The sequence below is a fragment of the Camelus dromedarius genome, chromosome 3 (genome assembly GCF_036321535.1).
Source record: "Camelus dromedarius isolate mCamDro1 chromosome 3, mCamDro1.pat, whole genome shotgun sequence".
Taxonomy (NCBI): domain Eukaryota; kingdom Metazoa; phylum Chordata; class Mammalia; order Artiodactyla; family Camelidae; genus Camelus; species Camelus dromedarius.
Window position 1 is genome coordinate 89,960,603 of NC_087438.1, and position 25,913 is coordinate 89,986,515.

Genomic DNA, 25,913 nt, shown 5'->3' on the forward strand with positions numbered 1-25,913 from the left:
AGAAAGAAAGAAAGAAAGAAAAAGGAAGGAAGGAAGGAAGGAAGGAAGGAAGGAAGAAAGAAAGAAAGAAAGAAAGAAAGAAAGAAAGAAAGAAAGAAAGAAAGAAAGAAAGAAAGAAAGAAAGAAAGAAAGAAAAAGAAGGAAGGGAGGGAGGGGGTGAGGGAGGGAGGAGGGGGAGATAGGAGGGAGGGAGGAAAAGGGAGAGAGGGCGAGAAGAAAAGGAGAAAATACAGTTCATTAATATGTAGACAGTTTTGCTTAGTGAACTGTATTGAATTCTATTTGTATAATTCACATGGTTCAAAAGACAGTAATTTCGGGTCCAAATCCACAGGGAAATGATGCTTTTATTAAAATTTGCTATAAAGAAAGAGGACAAATGATAACATGCATGGTAAGAGTTGAGAAGCCCCCAAATATCCAGATTTTCACCAGATTGTTCCCGCAATATAACTCGATATTTATATTTATTTACACTCTTTGCCACTCTGGAATGAAGGTGTTAGTGACAGTAAAGAAAGAGAAATCCTAAGCTAGTATTGTCCAATCACTCTCAGGTAAAATTTTGTGTAGAGTTAAAAGGACAACAGTGAAATGTGTGTTGTGTGATCAAATCAGCTTGGCAAATACTAGCATCAACCAAGCAGAACCTGCCCGAGTCATCCGTGTGAGTGTGTGCATTATGAACTACCTGAAGAGAGTGTGGAGTATGTCACAAGCATTTTTGGCAATGGAATCCTTTTCTCACTGGGCATGGTTGATTGCAAAACAGAGCACTAAGTATTTTTTTAATCAAATTTAATTGAATTAGCCAACCAGAGTTGAGCCCTTCTTAGGCTCCATGGCAGGCACTTTTATTTACTGAGCAAAGGGTTTCATGAGGGTCTTCGGACGGACTCGAGAGGAAGGAAGCACCCAATAGAGATGCTCTTTTGTAACATACCCAGCACAGGGGCTCATAAAAGAGAAGTGTGAAACAGAGTATCAAAAGATAGATAGGAAGAGTCTAAACCAGTTGCTCCTGAATTTCAATGGAGGGGAAAGTCATTTCCCCTACTAGAGGAAACAGGAAAAATTTGGTGAAGGGCTGGGTCTCAGCGACGGCCCATAAGGTGTGATTAGGAGGGAGTCGACATCCAGGATGAGGAGGAAATGTTTCCACGCGGAAGTGCTGGCCTAGGGGAGGCACGATTTGGGGGTGGCGCTCAGGAGGGGTCTGGGCAGTGACAGGAGAGGGAGGAGAAAGGTGATTCCCTGATTGTCGTCACGCAGGCTGCCCTCAGGGTAACAGTGAAAAGTAAGACCCAATGGTTTGGGGATGACAGCTGACAGAGGACGGTGGGAGAAGATGGAGAGTCCGGGACACAACTTACAGATGGAGAGAGGCAGGACACAGCCCTGTGGGCATCGGGAGCCTGGTGGAGGGATCTAAAGGCAGGATGCCTGAGGGAAACTGCAGGCTCATTTCTCCTACCTCATGCTTTGGCTAAGGACAAGGTCTAATCAAATATATTTGGATCTGGGGTTTGTGTCTCCACTTGCCAATACAGAGAGCCAAAGAGAAGTAAGGTTCTTCTTGAAGATGTGTGTTATTCCCCAAAGAATCTTTTAGGAAAAGCAAACAGCTTGAGAAGGATTTGTTCATTAGATGTATTCTGGCAGCAGCCAGAAAAATCCAGAAAGTTCCTAGGACATGCACAGACACATAACACACTTGATTCTTGACACACTTGTGGTTTAACTCTTTTGTTATCAGCTGTCATTATAAAGTACATCTCACTTTCTCTAGTAAATGTATTGATAAAATCACCGAAACGTATTTCAGATATTGTAAGACAGTGATAGATTTTGGGTCCAAAAATTCTTACAGGAAACATGAATTGTTTACTCCAGTTTATAGTTGTAAGTACGACAGATGATTTTTCAACACCCTCATGCTTATTGCTGTAAGGAAGGTAAGTACTCTCTGGTGTCTTGCTTGATTCAAGAACATCCTGGCTGCTGGGTCTGATAAGCGATATGGCATCCCCTGGCGTCTGGTGCTGATACATTCCACGTGTAACCCCGTTACCCCAAAAGAGAATCCTTCCTGGTGAGTCGGATGGGTTCACAGAGGCGCAGATGTAACAGACAACCTATGTCTTGTAAAAACTGCCCAAGTGTCTAGCCTATACCTCCTCACAGCTGGAAAGGTTTCCTCTTTCTCTACACGAATAGCCATCCTTCCCAGTGAGAAGTGTGGATTGCTGACGGCAGAGTGGTTTGTAACGAGAGAGCTGATCTCCTTTAAAGTCACCACCACTTCCTGGCTGAGGACGCGGTCCCTAGCCTCACTCCCACCTGCCTCTCTGAACCGCTGATGGGTTCACCTAGGACAGCACGTCATCTGCACCCAGCCGCCATGTCCTCCTTTGGTTCCAAATGGACTTTGTGATGAAAACTCATCAGCGGAGTTCAGACGGCTAAGAACAGAGGCAATGAGACCTCAGCTAGCAAACGGGTCAAGGCAGTCATTTGGGGCACTGCGTTACTGAAACAAACTATAAAGCAAATTCTCGCCATTTCCCTGCTTGAGCCGAGGCTGACTTAGGTTTCACATGAGCCTGAGGCTCTGGGAGTCAAAACATGAGAAGAAACAGGATCCTGCCTATCGCATGTGAGCCTGTGCGGGCAGGGCCGCGTCTGCTGGGGCAGCTCAGCAGTGTTCAGACAGAAATACTAAGCAGTGTCTCCCTGCAGGTGACTGTTTCATGTGCTGCAAATTATGGACTATGACCCTGAAATTCGGGCAGCCTTTACGCAAAGAGTCGTTCCTCTTACACTGTTACTGCTGACACTGTATGGAGAGACACTAAGCATTGCACGTACCTGATTTTGGCATCCTAGTAAATTTAGTGAGCACAGGCCCAGCCCTTCCCATTCAAGCACCCTAAATGCATGTGTGTGTGTGTGTGTGTGTGTGTGTGTGTTGTATGTTGTGTGAAAAGTAAGGCGGGGTGCTACATAGTTCCTGTGTGTCAATGTGTCATTTCGAGAGTGGTTTCTGAGCGCAGCCACAAGACCTGGTTTCAGATGCCAGTCGGTTGGAGCGTCCTCAGGCTCATCCATAATGCATGGCGCCGACAGGCCCAGCCTCACATGCTTTTGTTTTCTGCTGCAGATGAAGGGAGACATGGATCTCTCCGTTTTGCCAAATAACAACCATCCTGACAAATTCCTGCAGCTCGACGTGAAGTCATTAATGAGGAGCTCAGCCCCTGGGCAGGCCGGCCTGGTGAGGTTTCCGGGAGGGAACTACCCCCCCGCCACGCAGCACTGGCGGAACCTCATCTACTCACAGGTGAGGGCTGTTCACAGGGAGCTCGTAAACATGTGGGTGGGGACCTGTTTCTTTCTGCCTCTCTGCCTTTGCATCCTTTGTGTGTAAAGAAGGCTGCAGGGAAGAGAGCAGAAGGTGCTGCTCACTCTTGCCAGAGGAAGTCTTTCTCCCTTCCTTAAATTAACATCAGGAGACTTTGTCTGATCACTTCGTAAACTCTGAATTTCCCCAACCCTTTATTTCCCTCTAAGCACTGGCTTCTCAGCCTGTCTTCATTTTAGATTTTGCCAAGCCCCCCTTTTATTCCTTTCCTTCAGATTTGTTTCAAATCAGTAACTACACTTGCCATTGAGGCTCTGGGGGCAAAGCCTACCTCTGCCTTTCAGGTTAGTCTAAGCCTGAAGTATCAGAAACTTACACAGCGGGCCCCCTGCAGCCTCCGAGACAACAGAATCTTGCTTCTGCCTCCTTTAGACTGGCTCCCTTTCATCCCATGCAGAGAAGATTCCAACAGCAAAACAGTGGAAACTGGGTGATGGAAGGAAAGCAGAGAGAGGGCACTCTCCGCCTTGGAACGGTGCTGGCTGTTATTTTAGGTGGCCGCGTTTTCCTCACGCGTCCCTGCGGACAAGACTTAACAATGCACCTTCGGACCCAGTGCAGACCTCCTTTCCTGCTTTCTGCTTTCGCGTCTTCCCTCTTTTTGCTCACCAGAAGAAAGGAATAAACCTGTGATGAGTTCCATGTGCTGAAAGACACATAAAGCTCTTGAAACAGGAATAATCACTGTTTTAAGATGTGAAGGCTAATGGGGTTAAGGGTTAGTCAGTTGAGAAACAGGAAGAAGCATTTCATTTCAGAACAGTGTGACTGACCTACAAGCCCCTGCAAGTCATTAAGTCCTTTGGAGTGGCTCAAATTCCCTGGGCAGAAATTTGTTTTCTTTTAAGAAACAGTTGCTACTCATGAGTCCTGGTGTAGAGTGACTCCTTTGTGGCGTGTTTGTGGGCTCCTGGGGACCTTTATCATGAGATCATTCAAAATCAAGTACACTTGGATGATTATGTAAGTGTTTCCTCCACCTATGAGGTTTTTTATTTATTTCCATTGTAAGGCAGCCTATTATGACAACTGGCTTTTTATAAACTTTATATCCTTCCCTTTTGTAATCCTCCAAACTCATCCATACACACCTTTTTGGTGGTGGTTCTTTGTGTTTTGTTTAGTTGGAGCTAAATGTGATGAAATTTCTCCTTTGCTTTTCTTATTGTTTATATCATGGGATAAAATGATTCAAAAATCAGTTCAGAAAACTTTGGCCCTCCTGTGCTATGAAGTTTAGTCTGAGAAAACATATCCAATGAATTCCTTTGAGGTTGGAACACACCGATCTAACATCTTTTGTTTAGTACTGGAGTTGACCGACTTCCTTCATGTGGAACCTCCCGCTTTAAAGCTCTGTTGACTGTTGTTCCTAAAGCTGAATGAAATGCAAATTTTTAAAGGGCTTCTCTTACAGCAGGCCCTGAGGTGTTGAAATAGTTATTCAGAGCAAGCCAAGAAGGTAAAAATCTGCTTCATATGTCTTTGAATATGTTATTGGTAATTGTAAACTGCAGAGAAGCTTGATTTGGTCATTCCTTTGCCCTAAAAAGAAATATTCAATGACTGAATCAAGGCCAATTTACTGCTGAAATAATGCATGGAGAGGAGGAGGACTCAGTCACAAATTTAGATAGCTGGGTAGGCGTGGCACAAGTTACGAGTAACAGCAATTATATTCACTACTTTAGATTGCAGTATGTCAGTAAGTAGTCCTTCTTTCCTTGACTGGATCTTAAAATCCAGGTGTGATATTCTCATTGATAAAAAAAATAAATCTAAAAGAAATGAGTATATGAAAGTTTTAAGTAGCCATAATGATACCTAGAATAAGGCACTGAATGTGTCATGTGTATTGAGGAGTTAGAGATGCAGAAGGTGGCAGGCAGCTGTCCAGTAGTTCTTAATTTAAAACCCTCAGTCTGTTGGCTTCGTGTCTCACTCTGCTGGGGAGACATTAAGCCAATTGAAAGAACACTGAATGAAAAGATTTGGTTTCTTGTCTCAAATCCACAGTAAACCAGTTTGAGAGACATCAATCATGGTCCTTGCTCAGTTCATGCCTCAGTGTTTCCACTTGCAAAATTAGGATAATATTCACTCTACGTATTTCTTTAAAAGTGAGAGCACATAAAATAATGTAAGGTAACAGCAACTGATTTCCTGTAAGAGTACAAGAAATGTGTATTGCTGTTATTATTATTACTGTTAGTATCATCATCATCATCTTCGTCATTTGCTAGTATTCCAAAAATATGTTAAAATTATCCTTTCATTAGAATTTGAAAAATACCACTTGCATTTTTTAAAATTTATACTGTGAATGGATGGGTGTTTGTGTGTTTGTGTGGATGGTGGTGTCGTAAGATGTCATCAATACATCTGTCAAACTATGTCGCTAACTCAAGCAGCTGACTTTATACCCACGTAAACTTTATATGCACACAAACTTCAGAGTTGCGTCAGCTTACCCTTTGGTCTCACACCACCCAGGTGCGTGGTGTTTGGAGTTCAGACTACTTTATGGATTATCAAAGGACTTCACCTGCAAACATAGCCTTTACCATTGGTAGTAACTCAGAGTTAAAACAAACATTAGATCCCAAATATGAAGTTGAATTTTCATAGTATATTCATGATTTATCTTCTAAGCCTTTTTTAAATTCACATTCCACATTCAGAGGAAATTCTCTAAGCCATTTTACATGAGCTGAAGCGGTACCACACATATAGAGAAGTTAGCGTCCTCAGGCACGCCGGGGTCTCCAGACACTGGGCATTCCCTCTGCGTGGATACACAGGTCACCTGTAATTGCAGAGAGAGAGTACAAGCAGATATTTCTTGATTCCACGAGATTATATTTTTTCTTAAATTCTTTCACTAGAGAAATAAGCTTCACAATAATTTTTTTCCCAACGCAATGAACAAACTTTCGCCAAAATCTAATGCTTCTGGTTGTTAAAATAATTGGAGGCATGTATCTGATGAAGGCATTTGGAATTGTATTCCAGATGTTTTCAATCCCTTTATAAAACGAGGTCACGAAAGGAAAAAGCTGGTTCCTTTTTTATTTTATTTTATTTTTTTAGTTTAATGATAAAATATGTTTTTTCAGATATTGTGGTAGGATTTTTTTTTCTGATTAGCAGTTAGACTTCAGAATCTTTTCCGACTAATCTCTTTGTTATATCTTTTCCTGGCTTCCATCACACCTGTTTCAGAACCCAGGGGCTTTCTGTACTAAACCTGTGAACTGGGACAAAAGGTCAAGGGTAAGAGGCTGCTCTTCACTTGCTTTCTAGACAATGTCATTTACTGAGGGTGCTTCCTAATCACTTTTCCTTACTATTTTTTCAGTCTTATGGCTCTCTGTTCCCCTTAAATGCTAACGTCTCTTCTTTCTATCTCAGTTTGTTTTTTTGGTATACCATAACTATGTATAACGATCTGTCTCTGAACACATATGTCATGCCTTCTCTTCTGTCGCACTGTTTCTATTCCCAATACTCCATTTACAGTTTTGGGGGAAAAAGCCTCACATATACCATTTTTAAGCCTATATTTGGGGGGATGTAAGCCTATATTTGGGGGGATGTTACAGGACTTTTGAGGTGCTTAAATTACTGTCTAGGAGGTTGGTTGAGGAGCATCACTGAGTTGCTCAGGGTTTTACTTGCAACTATCAGGATATGATTTATCAAGTCACGCTAAATTTATGCTGTTCACAAAATCTCCACTGGGATCAGAAATTTACCCTCGGGTGGTGTGCTGCCAAAAGCAACACCCAGATTGTCCCATCGCACTGCTCCCAGATGAGACCCAAATACCCTTGCACTAAAACCTGTGTCACAGGCACCATGTGCGTCACAGTAGCACATGGGGGGCCCCCGAGCCCTGGTTACATGAGGGGAAGGCAGGAGAGGAGCTTCAAGAGAGGCCGGGGTTAAACTGGGGAGGCTCAGTGGGTGTTGTCTGAGATTTTAAATTTTATCCTCAAAAGCCATTTCAGCTCCAGCCAGCCATCTTGCAGTATAGCATTTTCATTTTCATTCTGTCCTAAATTTTTAAATTTAAATTTCCATTGTTATTTTAAATTTCCATTATTTCTTTGAAATGTGTGTTTTAATTTCTATAAGATACAGTATTTTACATTATCTTTTTGATAATAATATCTGTATTTCTAACTCAGTTGTCTGTGGTCAAAGAGGATGACCTATATAATACTGAATTGTGAAATTTGTTTTCGGGTCCAGCACATTACTCATTTTTTAAAATACTCAGTGTGTATCTTTAAAATGAGTATTTTCAGTTGTTTAATGAAGACATCAGTATCTGATCAAATTTGTTAGTTTCATTGTTCAAATTCTCTTTATCTTTAATAATTGTTTTGTTTGGTTAAAAAAAAAGTATATATATAAATTTCTCCATATAGCTCTCTCAAGTTTTGCTTTTTAAATTTTGAGACTATTTTATTAAATGCATACAAATTTAGAATTACTGTATTTTGCTGATTGTGTCTACATGTATTCACTTTCCAGCAACATTTTCTATGTCTAACAAAGTCTTTTACCTGAAAGTTTATTTTGTCTGACATATATACTTTCTTAGTGCTTAGTCAAGTTAAGTGATGTTGTGGAAACAAATATGCCCAAATTCTTAGTAACTTAACACAGTATTCCCACAAGCTCTTTTATGGATCAAAAAATGTCCTAGGGGCTTGCTTCCAGGTGGAACCCAGGCTGATCCTTCTTGAGGCTGGGTTATACCAGAATCTTTGCTATGCTTGTAGATAGAAGAGGGAGGCTAAGCCCCAGATCTTTACAAGGACTTTCGGGCTCAGGCCTGTGTTCCATTGGTCACACGTCCCAGTCCAGCTTTGTGTGCCCGTGAAGAAGAAATGGGTTTGCTGAGTATCTAGCCAGGCTCTGCCACAACGTATCATTCTGCTAAACATATATACACATACATTTCATCTTTCTGCACATAGCATGCACCCTCCCCTGGAAGTACTAATCCCCAGGGGAACCGGGGCTCCATTCAGCAGATAACCCCCTCCACACCATCCTGTAAGCTTTGTTGGACCAGGAATGAAATGACTACACGAGTTCTTCCTTTCTGAACAGAAACAGTGAAAGGCAGCAGTCACTGCTCAAAGGTAATTCTGAGATTCCACTTGGACTAGTTCACGTGGGCCTCCTTCCTTGAAGGTGGGGAAGGTGGACTAGGCTGTTCTTCTGCTTTTGATAAGGCCTCCTGGTGCGTTGTTCTCCATAGTCCCGGGTTGCACTTCCTAGGAAGTGGAATGCTTGTTCGTCAGTCTCTTTTGACATCAGAAGTGGGCCCTTCTCCAAAGGCTGTTTAGCCTTCAAAGTTTACTCCTATTTATGGACATTTGGAGGTACAGGGCTATTGTTTATTCCATTGGTTTTGTTTTGTAAACCATCAAAATCTGTTAGGTCTAGGCTTATGGTTTCTTTGGTAATATATTTCTTACAGAACTTACTGTAAGCTATTTATTAATGTAACCATGTCTGTTTAGTTGCAGTCAGTTCTATAGGTCAGTAAACACACCTAAAGTTCTTTGAAGGTCTAACTTAAATGGGCTTCAGTGCTTTGCTTCTCTGCCTCCATCTCTCCGTCCTTTGACTCAGTGACAAACACCCGGAGGCAGTCAGGAATAGTAGTTGTGAAACCACACCCTAACATGACCTTTACCCTGACTCATTTCATTCCACTAAGAAGTTTTAGTGGGCTTTTTTTTTTTTTTTCGCTCAGTGTATAGTTTCTAAAATAATTCTACGTCTTAGTATTTGGGGGTCTATAAACAGACTTTTGACAATAGAAGGAATCAAATTTCTAGATGCTCTTTATTCTCGTTCACATCTTCTTATAAACTATCCTGTTCTTTCTCTAATATTGTCTCTTTTTTGCATAACACCAATGCTGTGATTCTTGTACATATGTACATAAATGCTCTGATTATTTATAATCTCTCTCCTAGAGCTATGGGGGTTTAGATTCCAAGTTACCACAGCTGACACTTACACCAAGCATTTCTCACTGTGTGCTATGAATAACCACCCATCCAGCCTCTGATACCCTTTCCTCCCTTTCCACTTCTTGAGTCCTAAGCCAGTGCCACACATTTTTAGAGTTTCAAGATACCACTTTCCATATTAGGGATTGTATGCGAGGCTACACTGTGATAACAAAGTATCAGTAACTAAGAAGAAAACAAATTTCTTGCTCATGAAGAGTCTGAGGAAGGGCAGATGGGTTTGGGGGACAGCCCTTTTGCAAGCAGTATCCCAGGCCTTCAAGTTCTTTCATCCTGTAGCTCTTCCATCTCAGAACTCTTGCTTGCACTGACACAAACATGGAAAGTGAAGAAAAGTGAGCCAAAAATCTTGTTGGAGATTTCAGAGGCCTGACTTGGAAGTGGTTGCTGTTACTTTTGTCCACACATCATCAACTAGCAAAGAGCTGGCCCCAGTTTGACTTCACCGCAGCCTGGGAAAGGCAGTCATCCTGTGCGCTCAGGACGGGAAAACAGTATTGGTGAGCATTTAATGTCACCACAACGCCTGGCTCTTGTTTGTTTATATGTGCCTGCTACATCTTTTTACATTCTTTCACTCCCTTTTTTGCTGAGTCCTTATATTTTAGGTATTTCTCTTGTAAATGTTAGACAATTAAAGTTAATTTTTTAAATCCGATCTGATAATCTCTGGCGTTTAAATAGAGGGTTTAGTCTATTTATATTTAACATGATTATTTCAAAACTTTTTCTATTTTCATTAAGGCTTTCTCCTCTATATTCTTTATTTCAGGTTTCTTACAGATTAATCAACTTTCCTTTATCATTTCTCTTCTTATAGCTGATTTAGAAGCTATAAATTCTTTCTCTATTTTTTAGTAAATATCTCTATCTTCTCACTGAAATGATTTCTTAAAATGTCCTAATCAAATATATCTGTCTTTTTTAAACTTTTTACTGCCCAGTTTTAGTTGTCTCTTATCTCAAAACTCACAAATTAGCAATTGTTTCTATTTTACCATAAAACCAATGCTTAACTTACATTTCCACATATACTTATCATTTTTTTATTTTGTTCTATTTTTTGTTTGTTTTGCTTAGCATTCCTTCTTGCATCTCAATCTTTCCTTGTAGCATCAGGTTTCTTCTTCCTGAATTACATTTTTTAGAGACTCCTTCATTACTGGCCTATTAATTGTATACTCTCAATTTTTGTTTGTCTGAAACTATTTCACTCTTTTTGTTAAATGATAGTTTACTTACACATAAGTGGCATAAATGGATAAAGTAATGGTTAATACAGAAAAGCCTAGGCAAGTTTTGAAGTGTTACTTTCGTTAAATAAATATTTTTAAATATAAGTTATTTTATAGTCCATATAATTAAATTAATGGGTTACTGTTGTGTTTCCTTTTGATAAATGCAGTCTATCTGGAATGTGTAGTGAAGAGTTAGATCAAATATATGCTTTGTTTTCTTTTATAAGAGATGTGAAAAATTTGTCAAAATACAAAAGGACTTCAAACATTATTATTTTCTATTTCTGCCATCAAATTCTTCATAAAGTCATTCTATTAATTTTCCCTTCACATGTCCTTCAGACGTAAAATTGTCATACAGTGCTAAAATAAGTAACACCATGTTCTAGAATAAACCTCAAACTCTCAAGAATATGGTTTAGAATTAAGGACTTGAATGATCTTTTAAAATACAGCTCTGATTATTTTGCTGGCTTTTTGTATATTTGTTTTTCAAGGTCTTTGTACATTGCAATAGAGTATACTTTTTTCTTTGCCCCCAAAACTATATTTTTCTCATTTATAGAGCTTTCTTATTTAAGGAGCTCAAGGAATAGTTCAGCAGGCAAGAAAACTGACAAAGCCAATTTTTCAATGTCAGGAGAATTACTTCTCTTCAGAGATGATCAAAGATTCCTAGCCTTGAAGAAAAAAAAAAAAAAAAACTTGAGTCAGAATTATGCTAAACTGAAACGATCTAAATTTCATATCAAATTGTTTTTTCTCAATTCGAAACATTTTTCATGAGGTCATCCATCTTAAAGACAAATGCTAAGTCAAGATGATTTATTATTTCATTGCAAACTTCAGTATTATATAGAATATAAATTGATTTTGAACAGACCAGCAATGTAATAAAGTCAGAGAAGATCACCAAGCTGATCTCTAAGTATGTAAAAAATGTCTGGATTAAGAAAATTAAAGAAACCTAAGGCCAAAGAGAATGTGAGTGGCTCTATCTAGATGATTTTTTTGGCCTGCCAGCCATTTCAGAAGGAAACTATATATAATCTTAGTTTACAACATAGCTTATATAAACACATATTTAATGTGACCTATATACCCCACCACATGCTGAGGGAATCAGTGCATTGATGTTTATAAATATGACTCAGAGGAATATTAATTGCTATTGAAAGTTCTCTGTTTAGGAAGGCTGAAATATGTGAAACACATTTATGAAAAATTGCTCTCAATTAATGAAATGTGTCACCAGCTATTAAGGGTCAAACCTAAGTTTTCTGAAGATTAACTTATGTGAAATTCCTCTCCCATAATGCCCCATGATAAATTATTTATAAATTAGTCTATAAGCTTTTTGTTTTTTTCAGTTTTGCTCGGCCAGTAAACAAATTATAATCTCAAATTTTCCTCCCTTCATGATAGTTTTATAGTCATAAGGGGAAAAAAAAAAGCAAAGTATAAATGTGAAGGTCATAGCAGACACAGTAAAGCACACATTGTATGATTGTTTCCATTTATATTAATGAGTACAGCTGACCTACGCTGTTGTATTTAGGGTACCGGTTCTCCCTGGGCAGGGGGAGAGAGTGACTGCAGGGGAGTATGAGGTGTGCTGGTAATGGTCTGTTTCTTCATAAAATCTTGGGTTTCTTTGGAATGTGAAAATTTATTGAGCCCTACATTCATAATATATGCACTTTTCTATATATACACCATGCTTCAGTAAAAAACAAAAAAAAATTTTTTTAAAGATCTGAAAGTCAGAATTAGAGCCATCTGATAGCCAGCCGGCCTGTAGATCCGTGCAGGAGTGCAGTGCCAAGCGAGCCCAGTTCCCCCAGCTGCCTGAAGTGGGGGTCCCAAGGGAGCTCCCATGAAAGCCAATACGTATCTAAAAAATGCCCTTTGATCTCAGTATTGCTAGATGATTACAGCAGTGTTAAGTGTTATTTTTATCAATCATGGGATGTGCAAGTAAAAAGAAGTAAAATGTCATTAAATCTCCATGCAAGTGAGCTGGGGAAAATGGCTCTGTTTAGAATTCTACTATTTGAATGAAAAAACAGTATTCTTTTTCTGTAGTTATAAAACAGCATTTCAGTGAATGATTACTGAAGCTGAACAAGATCACATTCAAAGAAAGAACTCAATTAATGACAGGATTCTAGGTCACACTAGATCCTAGATTTCTTTCCCCATGTGTTGTCCTAACCTGTCGGCTCCAGGCAGAATGAGCAAACTTTCAGGTCGGGTTATTTCTTGTTGCCTTCTCTATCATCAGTGGCCCATTGGTAAGAGAAACCTTGTCACTATGCCTCCTGACAGAGAGAAAAGAAGAATATTACTGCTCAACGAACGAGGGGATCTCATTCAAGGGGTGCTGTCGCCACCGAGGGCCCTCCACCATCCCTGTCGTCGGTTCTGAAAAATAACCCGCTGTATGATGACGTAAGTTTGGAGGAAGCTATGGAAGAAAGAAAAAAGAATCCTTCATGGACCATTGAGGAATATGACAAGCACTCCCTGCATACAAACCTCTCTGGGCATCTGAAGGTACTCAGGTTAAAGAATTAACTCCTTTAATGGATGACAGAGATCAGTTAAATCATCCTGAAAGATACAAGTATTGAGATGAGAGGCACTTCACTAAGCACAAAATCTCCAGATTTCAGGTGGTTTTGACCTCTGACTTCACTTTCTCTCTCCTACTCAGTATTTGTGTTTATTTACTTATCTTGTATTTTACAATTTCAGTAATTACTCACATCTCTGTAGTGTAGAAAGAAATGATGTGGTAGAAAAGAAAGGTTCACCTGGAAGGTAACAGGTTTTGAAGATTCATTTGCCAGATCAAGTATGTTTTCCCCTAGTTTCATGACCATTTAGGTCTGTGAATACTTAAGAATCCTGTATTCGACATTTATTTAAAAATACTGATTAATTGCTCTGTCTTGGGTGCTGTGCAAGGCAGTTCTCATCAAAGATCATTTTATTTCAAGCCCACTCAGTGATTTAAGATTGCAGATTTACATTCTGGACATTTTCCTGTGTCTCGGTAACAAAACAAAACAAAAACATTTCAACACAGGAAAAGTATGCAATGAACTCATTCACCCAGCTTAAACCCAACTCAGTTTTTTCTCTTTCCCCTCCCCCGGTATCATCCATCAAATAGAGGGTCTAGAAATACCTGAAAAGCAGGGAGACTGGCCCTCTGTTTTCTGAGCGGGCCGGATGCCTACGCAGGCTTGACTTGCCTCTGCCCGCCCCCTAGGGCCAGGAAGGCCTGCATTTCCAAGTCCCCTTCCTTTAACAACGTATGTCTGTTCTACGCCCCAAACCTTAATCAACTGCAGGTTTTTTCTTCTACGGAACAGCATTATGTCCCGTTATAGTCTTTTTTTTTTTTTTAAGTCTTTTCTTTTCTCCCTTTTTTTTTTCCAAAAAAAAAAAATTTATCGAATTACAGTTGATTTACAATGTTGTGTTAGTTTCTGGAGTACAGCAAACTGATTCAGTTATGTATATATATAGTTTTATATATTCTTTTCATATTGTTTTCCATCATAGGTTATTACAAATTATTGAATACATTTCCCTGTGCTATACAGGAGGACCTTGTCGTTCACCTATTTTGTATCTAGCAGTGTGTATCTGCTAATCCCAAACCCCCAATTTACCCTCCCCCTCCCCCCTTTCCCCTTTGGTAACCATAAGTCTGTTTTCTGTGTCTGTGTCTTTCTGGTTTGTACATAAGTTCACTTGTTCCCCTTATACTTTTATACTTTTTTTTTAGTCTCAAATGTGCACTCCTTGAAATATCTTACTGTCCAAAATTTTTAAAGTTTCTTACTCTCCTAGAGGATTTGGTGTGTCTCCCCGTTACTGCAGCCTCTTTTCCAGAGGCGTTTCCATAACGGATGCTCCCCCTCTGGCGACTGTAATGTTGTGTTTTTCATCAGGCTTATCAGGACCTCTAAGAAATAGCTTTCTACAGTTAGGAAAAATGAACTGATTAATGTCACGATCAGGACTGTGACGGCAGTATCAGTGGAAAGTGCTGTACAGATTCAGAGGGGGACCACGTCCCATTGGATTAGAAGAAGCCTTCACGCAAAAGTTAACGTATGCTGAGCTGGAAGGGCCTGTAGGATTCCAGAAGGCCTAGGGTGTTTGCATCAGTGGGGAGGCTCTCTTCTGTCAGAAGTAACCAGGAAAAAAGGCATAAATACAAGAGTGTGAGATGGCCTGTCAGAACAGTAAGCAGTCCAGCTTTGCTGGGGCTATAGCTGAAATAACAGAATAACGGCGGCAGAGGAGGGGCCAACAAACACTCAAAGAAAATGTTCAGATGTAAGGCTAAATAAAGGAACTGAACATTACTGGCAGTGAGGGGTAACTTGGGGGTTGCACAGTACCATGAGGCATGCTCAGGAGGACTGAGCGTGAGTGTGCTGGATGCACTGCTTTACTGCAGCCAGGCTCGGCCCCCCCACCCCGCGCGCCCTCTGCATGCACATTCGCTCACCTTGGAGCAGAGGCCCCTCCAGTGGGAGGTCCGAGTACAGACCTCGGCATGCTCTTCCTCAACACTCACCTTGCTTCAGGGATGCTTGTGGAAGTCATGACTTTTGTTTTCATTAGGCTCTCTTCTTACACCTCATGAATTCAACCTCTCTCATCGCATCCCTGCCCATGGCTCATAATTAGCAGCCAGAGCCCCTAGCTTACTTTCTGAGACATTTTCAACCGCTTGTGGGCCGTAAAAGTTCCACTTGCCTTGGCCACTTCCATTTTTCTAAGCTACCAAGAGTTTCTAAATTAGAAAAGAGAAGAGAAGCCCATATTTTGTTACCAAGGCAAGCTCTAAGCAGAACATAGGAGAGAACAGTCTTACGGAAGTTCTTACTGAAGAACGAGGCATTGAACTTGCAGGCTGAGTGCGGGTCTCTGATGAAGACACAGACTAAATGAAGGATAAGGATGAAGTAGGCAAGGGTTTTTAAATCACCGATCCCCCTGCACACATCATCCAAATTTTACTATTTTAGCTTTTCTAAGACTTGAATGTGAGGCAAGAGTTATGTTGCCATCACCAGAGTCCCCCCAGGCTCCCTACGGGCATGCCATTCCTCTCTTAACAGTAGAAGCTGGTTCATTACCCTTGCATCCAGTCATGGAAACTGGCTGACTCTAAGTCCACTGAGACTAGAGAGGCAGAGAGAGGGTGAGCAGCCCAGCTGCAAGCCACTGTAACAATCCAGGTGAGAAGTAATGGTGCCTGAAGTGCGTCTGTGAAAACAGAAATTCAGCATTCACCATAAATGTGCTGTGTGTCTACTAGATGCCAGGCATAGACACTGAATCTTCAGCACAGAAACATAGCAGGAGATAATAGGAAAATACATATATTATATATTAAATACACACACACACACACACATATATGTTTTAAATGTATAGACAGTAGAGTTGGTAGGTGATTTGTTGGACATAGGAGAGGATGTTGAGTTGAAGGCGATTCTGCACAGCTGAAAGGGAGCCAGGGCCAGTGAGAGAAACAGAGCCATGAGGAACAGGAGGTGATGTGGGGTAGGAAGGACATATTGGGTCCTTTCTTCATAAGGGCAGACAGTGCCCGAGCTTCTGCCCGCCTCCATGCCGTAGCCCCCTGCAAGGAAGGCCCGGAGAACAGAAGCATGGTACAGACGCTTGACTCTTGGTCTCACTCCTCCTTCCGTGGAAATCAGCTTCTGGATTTACTGAAAACCTCACCAAACATCTGTATCCCTGCCTTGCCAAATGAATCGAACTGCCAAGACTCATCTAAGGCAAGGAATTTAAAATTTTATTTCAACTCATTAACCTGATTGACAGACACTGTGAGTTGTAAGAGACAGTGAATTGGCTAAAAAATGACAGAAACACTCATGTCTTTCTGACCCTTAAATATGAGCAATTTAATCAATAAATGATACAGACTTCCTAATGAATTCTCGTGCAGACCTCGGGGTGGGAGCTGAGGATTCCTGGTCACCCGAGGCTGTCGCCATGCATTTGTGCTATTCAGGGAAGCCTAGCCTCTCTCATTTGAGCTGTGACACTTAAATCTCACCCAGGACAGTGTGAATATGGATGTAAAGTACTTACAGCGTCTTGATCTGCAATTTCAGTTCGTCTGTAGCACTGATTGATCCTGCTCTCCCTGTAATTTTCTTGTAGGAAAACCCTAATGACCTACGGTTTTGGCTGGGGGACATGTACACACCGGGCTTTGATACCTTACTGAAAAAGGAAGAGGAACAAGAGAAGCATTCCAGATGTTGTCGTGTAGCTCTGATTTTGCTCCTTGTTGCCTGCATCTTGGTTTCCATAGTGACTGTTAGTGCTTTTTTCACCTAAAGAAACCACCGCCGACGTCACCACCTTAAATTTCTTTAAAATCTTTCTAAATAAACATTTGCAGAAAAAGGTGTTCACGGGGTGTGAATGTACTGTTGATTGTACAGTTAAGTGTAACTGTCTTGCAGAATACAAACATTGTTTGAGACACACTGGCTTTCTCTACTTTGTCCTGTGAAACCTTTGTAAGAATTCCAGCCTGAGCTTTGTCCTTTGGGAAGTGGGAATTCTGGGGATCAAAACCATTGAAAAGTTAGTACATAAACCAAAATTTAACACTTTCATAGAGAACAGAACAGCCCCAACAGTTGTCAGCAGCTTTGTCTTAATGCTTACACTATGTTCACCTTGTTTTTAAAACACTGTTACCGCCCTCCTGTCGTCACTAGGAAAGTTGAGTAGATCATTTTCTGGCCAACGGCCAGGTATACAGCATTAAAGCTTCTGGTTGTGCTGTTGAGTTGGATTCATGCTGTTTTATCTTCCTTTATTCCTGTTTAAGCCAGAAAAAAAAGGGGTTAGGAATATTTAAACATATTTTTATTTTCCCAGTAATCCTTTATAATGCCTCAGTTTTGTGTTGCGATTTTAGTAGACCTAAACTTGGACAGGCCATAGTTCTATAATTAATCACATTTAGATCCAGTTGTGCTTCCTGGCTGATCTACAGTGCCTGGTGTGACCCCTGGTGGCAGTCAGGACAGATCACCAGCCCTGGCCCTGGAAGAGCAGAGGGACTGCTGCTCTGGGAACAGGGCTTGCGTCCTAACTGTGCCTTTTGCTCTCTCGGACCCCAGGCAAGTTGTTCTCTCTGAGAAATTATATCCCCTCCCCAGGAGGGCTTTGCTAAGGACTGAATCAGGGGCACAGGGAAGAGTAATGCCTGAGTCCTAGTGAGCAGTTGCCTAGTTAACTGCGGTTGTTACCACTAATACGGTTTATCAGCACCTGAAGTCACCTTTCATTGCGTGCAGATACCTGGGGATGTGGTTCTGGCCACAGAAGGAGAAACAAGTCACCACCCTTCCCTACGTCCCTCATCCCCACTCTTCTTTCAAGACCCCTCCCCACCCCCAGACTCTCTTGGGCAGAAACATAACAGGGACTTTCTCCTCTTCTCATTAGGTTGTGCCCTTTGGGGTTGCCATATCGTTTTGTTGTATTTCTCTTAAAGATCTTTGAAATACATTACATTAAAGTGCAGCGTAACTGTACAATAAAATCATTGTGCACAAAAATTGTCTTAAGCATGTTTGTCCTTGACTTTTTACTCCTCCTTTGCTCTGTGTTGGTTCTAGTCCCATTTAGAACTGAATTAAGAAAAATCGAAGGTCCTGGGGCTTCCCGAGGGGAGGCGCCCTCTCACCGCTGGTGCCTCGTAGATGACCTTGATGTTACTGTTTTCAAAGCTCAAGTGTTCCCTGTTTGTCTTTAAGGGATTCAAACATATTCAGGTCTCTGCTCCACGCGGAAAGCTCTTCTGCTGCACCAGGTCACACCTGGCTGTCCGGGACCACGTACAAGCAAAACTCCAAGGACATGAAGCAGGGGTAACCATCGGAGAGGTGTGAAGCTGCCCATCCGCACTCCTGGCCTCCTGGCCTCCTGGCCTCATCTCCTACCTTCTCTCCGGCCCGGTCAGGTACCTAGCGCTCCCAGCTCGCTCTCGCCATCCTTTCGTCTCCTCTGCTGTTCTCTCCAGTCACTTCTCTCTCAGCATGAGTGAGTTTATTACATTGCCATTGTTTCCAAACCAGTCTTCATTTTCAGCCTTCAAGGTAACTGAAGAATCAATATTGCACCTCATTGGGTTAATGTAGTGCATCTACAGAGAAGGAAAGTCCTAAGTAGAGAGAATACATTTGGGCATGTACTTAAAATTATACCGTGAAGGCAGTGCCAATTTCTTCTTCAGTATGGGTTTTGAAAATGGCTCAAGCAGAAAAAGCATAATAAAATCATGAAAGTACAGAGATAATGGCCCAAACCAGGCTTAAATTCAAATCTGGACTTTCTTAAAAACCTCCATTCCAGATTCATTGAACAAATGCTTTAAAAGCATTTAAGTACAATCCTTGGCACATAGTAGGTGGTCAACAAATAATAATGATCTTCAAAGAAGTGACCATTTTAATCAATTCTTTTTTAAAAATTTTTAATTGTGATAAGAGTCTGGGAGTCAAAAACGCTTAACTAATAATGGTTTCAAATAGTAATCTTTCCCAGGTTCTATAGAATGTGCACCCCAAAAAAGTTGGGGGTGTTTTGTTTTTGTATATTAGGTTAGTGTGTGGGAGGTCTAGAAGCAAAGAGAATAGCAATTACCTAAAGGAAAAAAAAATCCAACTGTGGATACTTTTTTTAAAGTGCTGCTCTCAGATTTAAAAGAATTTAAATCATTTTTTTAACATAACCCATTAAAAGGTATTCAAATTATATTCACGTTGCTGTCATCTAGTGGAGAGTTTGCTGTTGGAAGACAGAAAAAAGGGTGTGTGGCTGCTGCATTTATCCAGAGTGCACTCCTGCCATCTGGTGGTGACGTTTACTGTACCGACCCTGAGCCCAGGAAAAACGTTTTATCCAGGGGACATTTCACGGGTGGAGGCCAAGTATGCCTCCATGGTTAGAATCTGTGTGATTCTGCCTCCCCTCCCACAACCACCAACTTTGATACCCTCGCATCTTGCAAGAAAAGAGGTGTGACTGACTTAGAGTCATCCTGACTCTTGAAGGCAGAGCTAGGGCCTTCAGCATCCATTCCTGACTCTGCTACACATAATATGGTAAAGCCAAAGGCAGAAATGTTCTCAGAAGGCACCCCAGGCCTAACCTCCTCAAGATTTTAGGAATGTTAAATCAGGTGCTGCTTGTTTCAAATATAGTATGGGCTGAATTTCTCCACTTTGAGTTCTCTGTATTGAGGGTGACTTTTTTTTTTTAATTCCTCTTTTCCCTGTACTTCTTGTTTATTACCAGTGTTTAAATTCTCCTCTCATGTAACCCAGAAGGTAATCTTCAATTTCTAGGAGAAATCAGTTTTAAAACTGTGATTAAAGAAAGCTGTTAACTCTCAGCCCCGCTGGATCTCTCCTTACACACTCACGGAGTCTCAGAGGCTGTGCTTTTCAGAGGAAAGATAACTTTTTTGGCTCCTTCCAAATAATCACTTAGGCCAGGCACTTGCCCAGCTCGAGGTGAGAACATTCAACTAAAGCGAGCAACTTCAGAGACTGAACACGGCTCTCAGCCAGAGCAGTTGTTCTGCTCCGGTTTTATGGACAGTGTGACTCATGTACCTGATCAAGTTTCCCTCTTTGTGCAGGCTGCTGGAAAAACTCAGGACCAAATTGGGGCCCTCTCTTCTTCAGAAGGAGGACGACTTCCTCGTGTGCTTTTCCTGCCCTGTCATCAGGCACGGCTCCGTCTCATAGTCCCACCTTCGCCTCCTCTTCTTCGCTGCCTCAAATATATGGTATCTCACAGTGCCCTGTTTTTTCATTGCCTTAAACCTATTGAAAAAATACAACATATATATATATAGAGAGAGAGAGAGAGAGTATAAAAAATTGTGTGTGTGTTCTGTAGTCCTCCAGTTGTATATGGAAACCAAAGGCAAAAGGCTCTTTCAAAAGAAAAACTTGAAATTAAAAATATCTTTTAAATAAAAAAATTAGTTTTTTTTTTTTTTCAGTACAGAATGTTCTCTATTTCTGGGGCCGGAAGAAATGAGATTCAAGACTCACAGTTCTACTCATTCTCTACTTACTGTCCTCAAATTTCTAGAAAGAGAAGAAAGTAAGAATTCTTATGCGAATTAAACCTGTTAGTTTTTCCCAATTAAATAAGTATTAAAATTTCTCACACTCCAAGTAGCTTCAAGGTTGGTGAAACACTGTTTAGATAACTACTTGAATAATAAAACAATGGCTAGGTTAGATTTAAAACTTCATCGGTCGGTATAAATGAAATAGCAGTTAAATGAGCTTCTTTCTAAAACTATATTTAAAAGGCTAAAACATTTAGAATCAGCACTTAATAGTTAAAAGAACAATTCCACTCTTCCTGCTGCCATTGCTTTGCCATTTTTAATATAATGGTCACAAACCTCTTTCATGAATTCCAAACATGGTCAAAAATTTTATTTTGCTTATTGCCGTCAACATATAAATGCACAAATTTAGAGCCATTTTTTGTTATTGATAAAGATTCCCCATGGATGCTGTGGACAGCGGTCTCTCCTGCAACCCCATACCTGCTGCCCACGCACCTGAATCTTTCCACCTGGCCTTCTTTCCGGCTGATATAAATCAACAGATATAATCGTTCTTTCTACATTTTCTCTCTTCTCACCCCAAAGCCATATATAGTCACATTCTTTCCCAGCCCCAGTCTCTAAGAGTGAATACAGAATGTGCATGATTTAAACAAGTGCACAGTTGTGCCCCAAAGGCCAGTAAACCGGAATGCCATAAGGTTGCATCATTTTGTCAATTTCGGTTCACACGGCTTCTTTGTAAGATAAAAAGTAAACCCTAGCTCCCATGGTTAAGAATGCTCATTGATCAGTGACTATCCTTGTAAGTAAATAGTGTTGATGGAATGTCTTTTTCCTGTCACAGTGTTCCAGAGTATAGGATATGATTTCTCCAACCTTACCTTGGATCATCGGTAAAGGAGGTGCCAATCCCAGGAAACCCCAGCCCTAGAGTCGGGACAGGAGCGTGGTTCCAGCGGAGCTGACAGCAAACCTACTCTGAGGAGAACATTACCTCCAGCCGCCTTCAGGTCCGCATCAGCCTCAGAGGCATCACTGGGATGGACCGCTCTAACGCCCACTCTCCAGGTAAGGCGCCTGCCGGCTAAGGCACCAAGGCACAATTTGGCAGCACCATTTGTTCATGCACTTTTCCCGTTTTTATGCCTCTTTAAAAAGCGCACCTTTTACATTTTACACTGACCAAACGCTCTGAGTTGTTAACCACAAAGGAAAAGCAGGAAGGATAGGCTGGCTTGAATTTCCGTGTATCCGGAGTTAACCTCTCACCACCAGGTGGCGGGAGAGCACAGGACGTGAACGTGCTGCGGGCGCAATTTGAGGACCGCAGTTCCTTGGTGTCAAAACACAGCAATCCAGACAAATGAGTGGAGAACTTCCGAAGAATAGCAGTGATTAACTGCGCTGATGAAGCCCTCGAGTGGGGCGGGGAGGGCCTGCCGAGGCTGTTGCGTGTGCATCAGCGCAGGGAAGTGACAGTAATTGGGATCCCATACTGAGCCCGCTTCCGACCAGGCAGTTCAAGCTGCGCACACAGAACTCATTAACCGAGTCCTCGATTGGTGTCTTGACTCAAATTGTGATTCATGCTTGTTAAAAAGTACAGAATCCCAGGACAGCTAAGCCGGAATCTTCATGTTTAACAAGCTCCCTGGGCATTACTGTCCCCCTTAAAGTTTGAGAAAAGAAACTTGAAGGGTGTAGACTCCCGGCAAATGCTGTCAAAGCTCTGGTTGGGGATGGGGAGGCCTGTAAGGATCCTGGGTTGGGCGGTGAAGGTTAGAACACTCACTCCAGGCTCCGGTCCGGGCTCCTTGGTCGCATATTCCATTTGGAACAAAAAGGCAGACATGGAGCTCTAAGTCCTCTTTTTGCCCTGGTTCCTTCCCCGGCCTTTTTACTCTCTTCTGGAATGGGAGATTCGTGAGCAATTTAACCCTTAAGATATTTTAAAACTGATCATTATTCAATATGTACCTTACAGTTAAAATATTGAGCTGAAATTGGTACTGCATTTATTTATTTATTTATTCATTTATATTGAAGTACAGTTGATTTACAATATTGTGTTAGTTTCTGGTGTACAGCATAGTGATTCAGAAATATAAATATTCTTTTTCATATTCTTCTTCATTATAGGTTATTGCAAGATACTGAATATAGTTCCCTGTGCTGTACAGAAGAAATTTGTTGTTTATCTATTTTATATATAGTAGTTAGTATCTGCAAATCTCAAACTCCCAATTTATCTCTCCTCCTCACCTTTCCCCTTTGGTAACTAATCCATTTGTTTTCTGTCTGTGAGCCTGTTTCTGTTTTGTAAATAAGTTCATTTGTGTCATTTTTTTAAGATTCCACATATAAGTGATATCATATGATATTTGTCTTTTTCTGTCTGACTTACTTCATTTACTATGAAAATCTCTGGGTCCATCCATGATGCTGTAAATAGTATATTTCATTCTTTTTTGTAAGTGAGTAATACTCCATTATATACCACAACTTCTTTATCCAATCATCTGTCAATGGACGTTTAGGTCGCTTCCATGTCTTGGCTGTTGTAAATGGTACTGCATTTTAATGGGCTCTTAGAAACATGGTTTTTAATTGAACAAATCCTGAGAAGGCTTCAGACACCGCGGCCAAGGCAATGATGCTCTCTTGTGCATTAGCAGGATATTTGTGTGAGCCAGAGGTTAGCACTCTAGCCACGTATTGGCTCTGAAGCTGGCTTCTGGGATACAAAATCAATCCATCTGACCCCAGATAAATATAAAAGCTTTACATTCTATAATCACTAACTTGAGTGAGAAGAAAAGTAATTCCTGATCTGTCTCCAGAAAAATCGTATTGGGGTAAATTCAGTTTAAAACAAGTGATTTCTCAGGATTACTAATTTTGTCTCAATCAAGTTTAAACTTTGACTCTGATTTTAATTTTGTCTTACTGTCTAAATTATCTAACTTACATCTAATTGTAATTTTGGAAGGAGTCCAAGTCTGAGAAGGACAGGCCATTTGGATAGCTGCCGACACAGCCATGGAGGGGCGGGCGGGATTCCGCCTCCTTTCATTGTTCTGTAGCACCAGCACTTTGGGGTGCCGCCTCCTGCAGGTAAAAGCACGGTAACCCCTACAGTGTGCTGGACCTGCCAGCCATCGGCTCCCTCCTAAAGGTCCACATACGTCCCTGTAACTTGCATCTCCTCAATCTATGGCTTGGCCAGATGGCCTCTGGAGACAGTCACCAGCTCACTCTCCAAGCTAATCTCTACCCCTAAGCCACAGGAAATGTCTCGTCCAAATATACCATTTAATCATCTTGATGGTTTTCCCCAGAGCTCATTGTATGGGGTGCATCTCTAAGGTTTCTTTTCTCACACTGCATCCTGGAAATGGTAAATGTGTTTCCACATCTCTCGGAAACACCTCATTTTTCAAGGAAGCCACTTGTAAATTTCCTTGCTTTCCCTTCTTCACCTGCCCCTGGGAGGAGGTGAGACTCTGCTTTCCTCTCTCCATCTAAAACAACTTTCCTTAGTCCTCCGCAGACTTGAATTTTTAATATCATTGTAAGGCAGGGAGAAGCACAGGTCGATCTGTTATACCCCTTTTGAGTCTGTCCTGTTTTGTGATAAGAACAGCATCTTTGGCTCCTTGATCTCTCTGGAAGGCTTCTTCACGCCTGTCAATGCAGCTGGAGATTGACACCAGATAGGAGATGGCCCCAGATACCCTGGGGAAGGAGAAAGGAATGAGAATTAGTACTTGGTTATTCCTTCTCATTTCGTCTTGCCACACCTGTCCACAGGGAGGTGATTCATGCCACCGCCTTCACCCACATAGTAAGAGAGTTTTGGAATTCCCCCAGAGTGGTAGGAGCTCTGCGGGAAACACGGAGTAAAATCTATCTGACAGGAGGCAAAAGCATAACCACGGAGTAAAGGTCACCTGTACCCAAGAACTGGGGTGGTCTGAATGCGTGACTAGAAGGGGGCAGCCCGAAGGAGATTTTCAGGGAGGTGGAACTGCTCTGTGCGCTACTGCCAGTGATGGGTACACAGTTCTATCAGTGTGTTAAAACTTACAAAACCAAAAGCATCAGCTTTATTGTATGTTATTAATCCATATCTATCTATCTATCTATCTATCTATCTATCTATCTATCTATCTATCTATCCTTGAATGATAAATGAATACTTAGTCTCAGCAAGTTCTGTATCAGATAGCTTCTCTAGGGAGGTTTAAGTGAGTTGCTATCTAAAAAGTAGGTGGAAGTTAAGATTATGTTAGCGTTCTCTGTTGTGGTTTTTTTTTTTTTTTTCCCTGAAATAACCTGACTCTACCATCCACAAATGAATTTGTAAAGCAAATATTCCAGTGAGTTTTCTTAAATCCTATAAAAAATTAACAAAAGCAATTTCTAATTTATATTTCATTTATAGATCCATTAATTTTTCCATGATTATACAAATTTAATATTTGGGGAACACTTTCAGTTTTTTCACTCAATATTTTAAAATCAGTTTGTTCTTTTTGCTATCTTAACATTGGCTCTAAAATTGCATCCTACCTACTCGTTATGTGTTTGTTGAATTCTTAGACCTTACTGCACATGACATTCAAAACAGAATTCCAGGGGGGAGGCTATGCTCAAGTGGGAGAGTACATGCTTAGCAAGGTCCTGGATTCAGTCCCCAGTACCTTCTCTAAAAATAAACAAACAAACAAACAAATTCATCCCCCCCCCAAAAATTTTTAAAATTAAAAATTTTTAATTTTAAAAAATGAAATTCTACCTGTATATTCTGCTCTCCTCTTTTAAATTGAGGAAGCTTCTGTGTTTCAAGCTAAAGCCAATCCCTCCACTTGTCTTCATATCCTCCCCTTTTAAAAAGTTCAGTGTGGAGAAGCAGAGACTTTTTTCCCCTAAATTGCAACTATAAACACTTCTGGAATTGAGTGTTATTAATGTCTGAACAAAAAGAACAGAATTTCCAGCAGAAATAAAAC

General features: G+C 41.0%; 1 protein-coding gene across 1 annotated transcript; it reads left to right on the top strand.

The window, feature by feature from the left end:
* The first annotated feature begins 2,980 nt into the window (after positions 1-2,980).
* MINAR2 (membrane integral NOTCH2 associated receptor 2) lies at positions 2,981-17,140 on the top strand. Its single transcript, XM_010981097.3, has 3 exons — positions 2,981-3,340; positions 13,047-13,274; positions 16,944-17,140. The coding sequence occupies exons 1-3, from the start codon at positions 3,110-3,112 to the stop codon at positions 17,121-17,123; spliced, it is 639 nt and encodes a 212-aa protein (XP_010979399.3). The 5' UTR covers positions 2,981-3,109; the 3' UTR covers positions 17,124-17,140.
* Positions 17,141-25,913: the final 8,773 nt, after the last annotated feature.

Excerpts from the sequence above, each read along its gene's own strand:
- MINAR2 (XM_010981097.3), top strand. The coding sequence starts at position 3,110 with ATGCATGGCGCCGACAGGCCCAGCCTCACATGCTTTTGTTTTCTGCTG. Across the intron at positions 3,341-13,046 it reads GGAACCTCATCTACTCACAG|AGAGAAAAGAAGAATATTAC; the intron begins GTGAGGGCTGTT and ends GCCTCCTGACAG. Across the intron at positions 13,275-16,943 it reads ACCTCTCTGGGCATCTGAAG|GAAAACCCTAATGACCTACG; the intron begins GTACTCAGGTTA and ends ATTTTCTTGTAG.